The sequence below is a fragment of the Photinus pyralis genome, unplaced genomic scaffold (assembly GCF_008802855.1).
Source record: "Photinus pyralis isolate 1611_PpyrPB1 unplaced genomic scaffold, Ppyr1.3 Ppyr1.4_LG1, whole genome shotgun sequence".
In the NCBI taxonomy this organism is placed as follows: Eukaryota; Metazoa; Arthropoda; class Insecta; order Coleoptera; family Lampyridae; genus Photinus; species Photinus pyralis.
The window spans coordinates 31,946,620-31,957,678 of NW_022170249.1; the positions used below are offsets into that span (position 1 = coordinate 31,946,620).

At 35.8% G+C, this 11,059-nt stretch overlaps 1 protein-coding gene and 1 pseudogene across 1 annotated transcript in view; both read right to left on the reverse strand.

The window, feature by feature from the left end:
- The window catches only part of LOC116166657 (ubiquinone biosynthesis monooxygenase COQ6, mitochondrial), a 43,633-nt gene extending 40,279 nt beyond the window's left edge, over positions 1 to 3,354 (reverse strand). The window contains exons 1-3 of the mRNA XM_031481710.1: positions 3,094 to 3,354; positions 2,854 to 3,044; positions 2,542 to 2,781 (exon numbers count right to left, since the gene is read on the reverse strand). Coding sequence (XP_031337570.1) covers positions 2,542 to 2,781; positions 2,854 to 3,044; positions 3,094 to 3,265 — 603 coding nt within the window. The 5' untranslated portion in view covers positions 3,266 to 3,354. The remainder of the gene's footprint in view (positions 1 to 2,541; positions 2,782 to 2,853; positions 3,045 to 3,093) is intronic.
- Positions 3,355 to 4,331: 977 nt separating this feature from the next.
- LOC116159775 lies at positions 4,332 to 10,538 on the reverse strand (annotated as a pseudogene).
- Positions 10,539 to 11,059: the final 521 nt, after the last annotated feature.

Below are 11,059 nucleotides of genomic sequence, written 5' to 3' on the forward strand. Positions count from 1 at the left end.
CCTGCAACCAAAAATGTTGCAGAGCGGAGTTACGTTACGATGTTCTGTTGCATGTCTGTACGCGCCTCAAGATGTTCATTTCGAACAGATTAAAATTACCATCAAAATTAAGTAAATATTATGTATTCTCAAGAATTTAACAAAGAAATGCAAACTAATACGAAAATATGTAGACTACTAGGAAGCAAAACGCAAGATAATCAAACAAGCTAGGCAAGATCGAGGCATCAGCTTTTCCTTCATACTAACGTAATTGACGTAGGTTAAGGAAGTAATACTGTGAAATAAATAGCATGTAAACACTTACAATAAACCTTATCAGGTAACACTCTTCAAACTGTCGGTAACGTACCGGGTTGAGTTAATTGAGACAATCCCTGACCGAATTTACTTTGGTAAATTTGCTAGGATGAGCATTAGCATTAAACAACCCTAATTAGATTTGCGCGACCTATGGCATATTTGCATTTCTTTGTTATTCTTAAGATAATTTCCTTAATTTTTGTAATAATTTTAATCTGTTCTAAATGAACAGTTCCACATCTGCAACTCATAACCTTTCATATAAGTACTTAGCGTAAATCTGAAGTCGATACGAGATCTAGGCTATGGCTATAGCAAACTAAAATTTCAAAATTTTTTATTTCCATCGGTCTAAGGTCTACCTATGATTGTAATTGTGGTAAAACTTTAATCAAGCAGGCATAGACAATGAAAAACAAAAACATAAAGTTACATTTAGATTAAAAAAAAACTAAATTTATTTGAAAAACAATATTCTATTCCAACAATCTTAATAAAACAATGGGTTGTATCTACTAAAAAAATATAAACTTTGCAATCAATGTCTAAGGCACTATTATGGCCACTTTCGGCAGCTTATAACTCTGGCACATAAGTGAAAGTCTTGGTGATTATATGCGCATGCGCAGGCTGGCCAGGTTGCGCAATGCCAACTTCCTTATTTATGGAGGCATTTCTTTGAAAATTTACCCATAGATGCTTCTAGTAAAAAAAACCATACCGCACATAGCTATGACCTTTTGCGAAGTATTGATCAATGCAGGGAAAATGCGCTAAACTTGTTCGCCTTAGGGCGAAAACCTTTTTACTTGTTTATTATACACTGTGTACGAGATAAGGCGGGTAACTATAGGCATTCTATAAGAGGTAAGAGATACAAATTTATTTAAATGAGAGAAAAGTTTCGCAATCAAAGTTCTAAGAAAATGGTGTTATGAAATCCCTGAAAAATTGTTGGTTTTTGAAATATGTATATTTAAAAAAAATTGTTTTCACATTCTACAGTTTTACAATTTTAACAATTCGCCGAAAGGTGACTGCCCTCATTTCAATTAATTACAATTTTTGTTACCGGTTACTAAATGATATTATTTTTCATGACTCCCCGAATATAGAAATAAGGTGAGTACATACCTAGCCTGGAAGGTTTTCAGTATCTCTTTCCTTCCGTACAATCAATGAAGACCCTAGAGCTACTCTCGTGGTAGTGAGAGGACAACCCTTGTTTATACACGAATTTTGAGTGTTTTTAATGAATTTAATTAAATTTCACTCTTCCCCATGCGTTTTATTTATGATTGTTTAATCGGTCCTTAGAGCAACACACACACAATGTAGTTCCTACCACTAGACAGATTTTTTACTCGACGATCATGTGGCATGGGTTTCAGTTAGTTTGGGCGGGAGTTTTGATCTTTATTTGCGCGCTCGCTTCTCAACTGCACCCAGGGTTGTTACAGTACCTACTATAGGTATTCTCGAGGGAATTCTGCAAGTCGACATCACACACATTATTTACTATGCCAACAAGGTTTTTAATCAAAGCGAACCATTGTCTTAATAAATAAGACTAAAACATTTCAATTACATGTAAATTCTGTAGGCATGTTAGGTGTATTGCAAGGTGTATTGGGACTGAATCACACAAAACGAAATCAACTATCACTTGCTGAAAACTTCACTGTCAAATTTCCTTGTGTGTGAAATAAACGACTGTATCTATTATCTGTACAAAATTCAACTTTGCAATATTTTATCTGGTTGATGACTAGAATTATACATAGAATTGAGCAGTTCATGCAAAAAAAAGCTCCGGTCAAATACCTTCCCCAGTCCTATAAAATTGCAAAAGTTTCATTGATCAGCTGGCTTTGAACTGCACACACAATTTATTTTTATTGCTTCATTTCAAGCAGGCTTTTACTGATTTACTCAGTAATGCGTTAATCAAATACTTTCTCTCTTATGACCTACAGAGTACACTAATCTTTCATTTTTCTGAGCTCATTATTAGGCTTGCCAGGAGAGAATGCCGGTCACAGAATGTTTGTTGCCAGTCTCCAATCGTATGGTTTAATATGAAACACATAGGATTTGTAGATCTGGATCAGGTATTTTGTGACCGGCATTCTCTCCTGGCAAGCATTATATGTATGGACTAGTTAATTATGACTTATTGCACATCAGAATACACTTCGGTATGAGTATGGTTCTTCATAATAGCTATAAATCACTTACCAACAGATTGCTGGTTAAAATTTCACCATTTGCCAATTCTATAGTGACCATTTGTGAATTGCCTTGGGGAAATGTATATTTTTTAATTTTCACTTCATTCCGTACTTCCACATTTGACACTTGTGATAATTCTTTTGCAACTGCGTCTAATAGAAGACCATTTTCAACAATGTGTGCAACTACTTGCGAAGATGTTTCCTGATTAAAGGTAATCACTGTATCGGAAATGGCATCCCATATCTAAAAACATAAATGTAAAACATTCATGGCTTAATTTATATTTAAAAAGTAGATTAAGTAGGAATTCTCTACCTGCATATTATGAACCGGTGCACTTCGTACAGAAGAAATATGTTTCCAAGCTCCAATATTGTTTAACAAGTTGTACGTATTTTGATTAAGGGCTGAAACACGATTACTGAATTTATCCGTTACTGTCCACTGTGTAGGTTTGCCGCTTTCAAGTAACAATATTCGTTGAGTGCCGAGTTTTGAATTTTTGCCTAAAATCAAATACGCATTATCAAGCACAATAGCGATTTTATAACATACCCAAAGTGCACGCCAAGGTGCTACCGATCATTCCTCCACCAGAGATAACAATATCATAATGTTTTGGTGATGTTGAAGCATTTGAGCAGTACCTTAAGAAATTTGAGTTGGATTTGGCGCAATGCCTTAACTTTAAGCAATTTTGCAAGGAGAATATTCCATACGTGGTCATTTTGCAGATTATTACACATAAATTTCAAATAAAAATCATAACCTCCATAAATAAACCACTTCCTCCCATTTTTAAGATGTGGCTATGAAGTCGCAACTTATGCCTAAACTTGCCTCTAGCGGTTTACAAACTCAATGTACAGGGTGATTTGTGAAAATTACAAAGCCTGGTGGTGTTATTTTATTGAATATTGACGTTTTCTATAGTTATTTACTTCATTTTGTCATACCCAAATAGTTATAAAGCGACATTTTGGAATGAAAATAGTTTCCCTTCCTTGTGAAAGTTTGTTATATCACATCAAAATTACAAACGCCACCATACATACCTGTATAAATATGGTTCAATTATGGATGGCAAAACTTAATAATATTGGTTCAAATTTTTGCTTAGCTATTTCATAAACAGTGAACACAGACCACGGACGGATTGGTGTTTCGAAAATGAGAACACGGCGTTGGCTAGATGCACAGATTAGTTAAACTGTGGCTAGATGGTAACTCATTATGATCGTTGGTGATTGGTTCTCTGCAGTTCTCGGTGGGTTGTCTTTCTGAGAACGGCTTACGCTGGTCAATATAATATGTGGTGCTTGTATTATTTTCCGGATAGTAAGTTTCATAGTGTGTATCATCGATATAGGTTAGAATGGTACCAGAAAGGGCCCTTGTGTTTTGGATTGGATTCTACGTTAAACTGGCAGGCAAACATGCCATCGGTGATTCTATTAGGTACATCCCGTGTTCATCCCTTTCATTTTGACGTTCCCGAGATAAGATGCAAGCTGGGGAGGGACTTTGGCCTTGAAGTGGACTCTTTGTGCAGAGAGGAACAAGAAACCTCTGCCCTTGTGTTTTTGTCTTCTTTACAATTTTTTTAAAATATTTTTCTGTTATACGTTAGGGTACAGTAGCACATACGAGTAAGTCGAGGATGCACTTATCAGGTTTAAGGGCACGGTGTTTTATAATTCGATATTGTTATTGTTGATTTGGATTTGGTAAGATGGAAGCAGAGAATATATAAATACAATTTTCAATAATTTTTTATTCTTACATATCGCAGCAACATACAATTTACAAATTTATAATACGTGCAACGTAAAATATGTAACGACCTTGGATCTACTAATTTACATTTGCTAACCGTTACATATTTTCTTTGACAATATCTTTCGTCCGATACTTTCCTACATAACTATACCAACTAATCAACTTGAAAATATCTGACAAACAGGATATTTAACATTACCCAGAAGTGTTTTTGATCCCATAACCACGAACATTTAGTTGCGTTTGCCTGCTTTGGGCACGTACGTTCAACTACGATTAAAGTTGATATTAACTTATTTCTGATATAATTTAACCAATGGACGGGTAACTAAGCAATAACATTTAAAGCTTTGTACGAACGGTGAACTTTGAATAGGTATAAATTTAGAAACGACGTTCATAACATTCAATAGCTCCCTAGAAAACATGAATTTTGCACTTTGCACTGCTTTCGTTTCATTGTTTCATTATTGATTCAGTTCATTTTTGGGCCGATGAATGCAATTATTATTTGCAACCCTTCGTTCTAAATTTATGTTCTATTTGATTAAAACACTCTACCATACGGTACTCCTCTGTATGGTTGCAACATTAAAGGGTTCTCATGGAGCAACATTTTGCTGCTGCCAAATCGTGAACCACCGCTACTGCTTGAAAACAAACTTTTACTGTAATGCGAAAACGAACTTCCAGATCTTCGTGCTCTCATTAATGCCCCGATTGCCACAATCACAGCGAATAAAAAAATTAAGCCCAGAAGAGCAAAAGTAATTGCCATTTTGTCCGACGACACGCAGAACGTTTTGTCACCTGGTAGTCTTCCAAACGATTTGAAAACATCTAAAAAAGAAATATTAGGTAGGTAACATGACTTATTTTTATGCACCAGTACCACGGTTGACCCATAAAACATACAGGATTGCTAAAAATTTAGCAGTTTAACCACATCATATACCTATCATTTACTCAAATGTACAACTAGAGTGCCCTTTTATGTCTAAGAATATGTTCACCAAATTTGTTTCCGATCAGTTCAGGCCCCAAAAACTTGTTAACTCTTCCTTTTAATGATAAGAATATAATATATGTGTATTTTTTTACTTAAATCGGTGCACCTTCTTAGCCGGAAATGACAGTACAGACAGACAGACAGATTATGTTTGATTCGGATTCGTGGTGCATTAAAACGTGTATTTCCGTCAAAAAAGTGGGGGGTCATTTTTTACCCCAACACAATACCTCCCTTACTAAAAAGCAGTGGGAAATCTATTGTTCTTTCATACAGGCATGCGAAAAGTCGCAGTGTAAGGTAGAAGTTAAGTGGAATTTTACAAGGGAGTTCGTCCGTCTAAATACGTACGTTACACCCGCAATTCACACCGTATAGAGGATTCACGCACTCGACACCCGGCGGTGCCTGGTCAGTAATGTGAGCAACTAACGTTTATATCCACTTTCATCATCAGAAATACCTATACCACCGTTTTGAGAAGTTTGTATCCGCCTCGGAACCATTTTGGATGTAGAGGTACAGATCTACTGTCTTATACCACTTTAGCGAAGCAGATCTCGTATCCAATAAGGGCCAGTCGTTTGAACTACGAGATCTGTATAGCTCTGGTAGCGATGTGCTTCAATAGCGTGCAGCTTGTGGAGTTTCAATATTGGTATCTGTGTTATAGTATATGTTATATTATATAGGTAATCGTGTTTTTATACAACGTGGCAACGATGTCTGTATACAGAGTGGTGACTTGCGTCACGCATCATAGGGATTTCAATGTAAAACTCATAACATGCGATTATTGGCTCCCCAAATTATTTTAGAGCAATAATGTATTAAGGTTTTTTGTAGAAAAAAATTTTTTACGTCAATCAACCGTATTACTTTTCAATTATTTGCATAATAAAGACGGAAAATTGGAAAAATTAAACCCCCATCTTTTTCAATAATCTGTGATGCCATGGAATTTTATAATACAAAAACTACGCCAATATCCGTCATGCCATGGAATGTCTGCTATAAAACAAATCAAATTCTATCAAATAGTTATTATATTAAGTATGGAGAACGGTAAGGGATTTTTTATCCGTTCGCAGACAATTGTTTGGAGGAGGAGCGAAGCGACGACCCAATATTGTCTGAGGACGCGTAACCTTTAACGTTCGACGTGCTTATTAACATTTTTTGCGCGATCGAAAATTAAAAAATTATGCAAACCAAATATAAATATGCACTAAGAACATTAACGAGCAGAATAAATCGAAATGATCGAAGTTGGTATGGTGACATCACTAGGCCAACCAGTTTAAATGTCAAATGTGAACATTAATAATTTCATAAAATGGTGCATGTGATCTGCGATGTAGTTGCTAGCTTTTGCACTTCCTTTATGACTTTTGAGCGTCTTCTATAGGAAAAACAGCAAAATTGTACGTTTAATTTACCAACAATAATTAAAGATTAAATGTAATGTAAGACGTGTGATTTTTAAAAAGGCGTGGTAAGTATTTTTGCTGTTCTGTTTTTAGATCGGTAAGTAATTTTGGCGGTCGTTCGTAATCATAGTAACTGGGTAAATTCTACGTACTGTCATGGAAACACCCCATCGGTAAATAGTCAGAAATGACCGATCGCGCAAAAAAAGTATTATATTATAGAACAGCGAATTCAACATAAGAAAAGACCAAATTACTAAAAACGGTTTCTTAATATAACAATTTACAATAATGTTCGAATAATATCATTAACTGCAAGACCAGTAACCAGTCGATATAAAATCATTTCGAACTGGCTGCTAATTACAACTGGTATATCTTTTTGTTTTAAAAATTCCATGACATGGCAAGGATTATTGGAAAAGATGCGGGTTTATTTTTTACAATTTTCCAGCTTTATATGAAAAAAAAAAATTGCAAACAAATACGGTTGATGACGGTAAAAATTTTTTCTACAAAAAACTTTAATACATTTTTGCTCTAAAATAAATTTTGGGAGCCAATAATTCGCATGTTATGAACTTTACATTGAAATCCCTATCGTGCGTTACGCAAGTCACCACCCTGTATATTGTAAACCTCTGTACCCATTATTTTATGTTTGCTCTTCTGAGATCACACTTCTCTCTTCAGGACATCTTCCCACATCATCTACCCACCAGTTATAGTCTACATCCACATAGCAACGAATCCCGTACGGTTTGGGGGTATTTGCTCCGATCCAGTTTGCCAGCTCCTTATATAAACGAATTTTGATTTTCTGTCCATCCGTCCATCTGGGGTTTCATGATAACTCCGTTCGTTTCTGGGCACTCGCGAATGCGTTTGAATTTTTTTTGGTAACAGATTGGGGGCGCCAATGGAAATGTGCATCGCGTTAAATACGAACCGGGAATCCTCTTTGCGTCGAGCGGTATGTTACTCGACCAACCTTTGCTTGGTTTTCATATAGAATATTTATGAATATTTACAATGGAGATATAGGGAACCTTCAATCACCCTCGAGTAAACTACATTCTAATTTCGACCAAGGTACAATTCCCGTTACATTTAGTTATTCATCCAACTGGCTAGATGGCCACAGTGAAGACCTTTTGGACCTATCATGCAACATAGCAACAGCTGGATCGCATGTGATTATTAAGGATCCTCAGATCCTTTATCTATTTTGTATTGTCGTCCGTCGTCCGTCCGTCGTCCGTGTTGCGCTCTAACTCTTTTTAAAAGTGCCGATTGCTGTGAAATTATGGCTATACGGGTACGTTGGAGCATTAAGAAACGGACGCTATTGATTTTCAGGAAGCTGGTTTAAACAGGAAACAAAAGTTATACGGATTCGAGCTAATCGGAACAGGAAAAAACTGCGAACTCAATATAATAAAAATAACATATTTCATTCCTAGTCATGTATCGAGTCGGACTTTCGCTGATTATTCCCTATGACTCTTAGATGTGTAACAACTTCAATATAACTCTTCTTTGTTGGTCTGCGGTCAAAAGTTAGAGCAAAATTTTTTTTTGTTAAAAACCCCAAATTATTCTTTTACACATGAATTTAGAGTTGTTAAAGCTTTCAAACGCCAATTATTCTTGATGCTGAAGAGTTGCATAACGTGCACGTTGATAACCGCATGTGTGTGATGGTCAAAAATGTTAAATTATGTTTCTGCATGCCACATGGATTTTGATCAAAATATGTCAAAATCGTTAATTATGCCAGACTGAAAAAGACTAGCGCATAATCCAGACGGAATTGAGATGCGCACGGATGATCAACGTAATCGTATTTGCCCGGAAACTGCTATCTCAATGCCCAAGACATGAATTTGATGCATTTTGGGCGGACCACAGTGCGATTTTGATCAAAACATGTCAAAATCGTTATTTATGCCACCAAGAGCGTTGGGAAAAAGAACTAAGCGCATTATCTCAATGCCCAAGACATGAATTTGAGGGAATTTTTGGCGAAAAAACGTGGATTTTGCAGCAAAACATTGTCAAAATTCGTTTTTTATGCACCAAGATTCGTTGGAAAAAAGATCAGAGGCATTATCTTAAATGATCAAACATGATTGATCTATTTTTATGGACCACATGGATTTTGATCAAAAAATGTCAAAATCGTTATTATCGCACCAAGGATCGTTGGCAGAAAAAAAACAAGAGCATTATCTCAAAGCCCAAGACATTGAATTTGATTGCATTTTTGTTAACTATAAAAATGTATTTTGTAAGCATTAAAATAAATTTCGCTTAAAAGTGATTGTTAATACTGAGCGATCCTTCGTATTTCGTAGTATGCGTTTATTTACTCTTACAAGTTACATTTTTATATAGAGTTGTAAAAAGCAATCCCATAAGTATATCAACAGAAAACGAACAAATGCTATTATGTATTACACATAGAAATCTCACGCGCTAAATAATAGCCACCTTTTAAGAAATGAAAAGAGTGCAGAAAGAAACGAAAATGTTTTGTTGCAGAGAACATTTATTTACAACTTGTACAACTTTATATACTCGTTTACACCATTTACGATTGCCGCATATTACCATCACGTTTTACGATTATTATCATTTCTGAACTCCCCCAACTCAATGCTCGGAGCAATAACCTCAACGCGTTTTAAACACCTCAAAGCGATCAAGAATCTCGTCGTCGCGCATCCTGCTGACAATTCACGGGCCAATCGCAGCTCGGATTCGTTCGCAAGTGGAAGATTTGCAATCAATCTAAAGAAAACATGTTCGCCGGTTTAAATTTCGAAAAAATTTTTAATTTACCGTTTCGCAACTTCCCCTGCATAGCTGCAAACCCACACGATAAAATGCAACTATCCGCATCTGGAAATTTGAATGCCGCAAATTTGATATAGTTCTTGGTGTCTCAAATCTTATTGGACTTCGGCGGGCCCATTAGAGGTTCGGTAGTAGTAGTTCATTAATGGGCAACCGTTGTTGTTCAAGATTTTTGGAGGAATCGCCAAAGACCATGTGGCGACGCAGTCGATTATTTTCCATCCAATTCCAACTAAAAGTAAAGTTATAAAGACACATTTAAAATGCTCTGACGATTCTAATTTTAGCAGTCCTGTGTGCATAATGAACCGAATTGCAAAACTCATAATTTTCAAAAAGAAATGTAAAATAAGTTTATTTCTGCATCTCTTCAGTTCCAAGTAAATTAAAAATTGTATTCTATCCTTGACCTCATAAATTTTAGGTCTACAATGTTTACAAAACATTGTATTCTGTTCTGTCTTAAATTTTTTTCGTGGCTTCGCGTTCCCCATTTGTAATAGGAATGACAGATGTCATTGAAATGCACCAATTGAAACGTGGATCACTTTAATGCTAAGGGATAGATAAATGAAACAAATCATTGTGCATTCAATCATGTCTGTCATTCATATTAATAATGGGACGCGGAGCACGATATACCAGTGAAGCTGCAGAACAAATAACAATATTGTTTCCACTGGAAACGACGGGAGACTAGCTTGCCTACTTTGAAGATCTAAATTGAAAATACCTAAATTTTCAGTTTCAGTTTTCCATCGTGATTTTTAGGAAAAAACTGAACAATTGAACAGTTTTGAAGTTAGAAAAATCATAAAGTACGTACCGGGTAAGGTTGACTTAATAATAAGCAGCGCCGGTTCACCAACTTGCCAATTTATACCAGGGTGATCATTGTTCCTCCTTTCAGGAATAATTTCCATCACGCTTTGTTGCAGATAAAGCTTCGATCTAGATCATTTTCGTTTTCAATGAAGTTGTGCTTTCTTTTACTTTTCTCCGCAAGTTCTCAACGTCCTGTTCTAAAAAATGTCATTTTATTGTTAATAAATGCACCCTTATTGTATGATAGATACATAACAATAAATAATTCGTAAATGTTAAATGCGTAAATAGTGTGGTTTGAACAAGGCCGGAGAGACAAGAATGTTCAAATTGCTATGGAGGGACGATACTGAAATACATGGAGGAGCAGATGAAGAACAATATTCTTTGTGATGACTTAATTGGGATAATCAGTGGTTAACAGAACAGGAAACAAACAAAGCCCCAGCTAGCCAGTAATTGCGATTGCGTTACTGAATCACTCCGCGTAATTTGGGCTAATAAGGAAAAATGGCATTTCCGGAATACGATTCTTGAGTCATATATTTATTGTTGTATAAAATTGCAATTGACTTATTATGATTGCCCGTACGGCGGAGGGAGAATCTCTCTTTTTTTT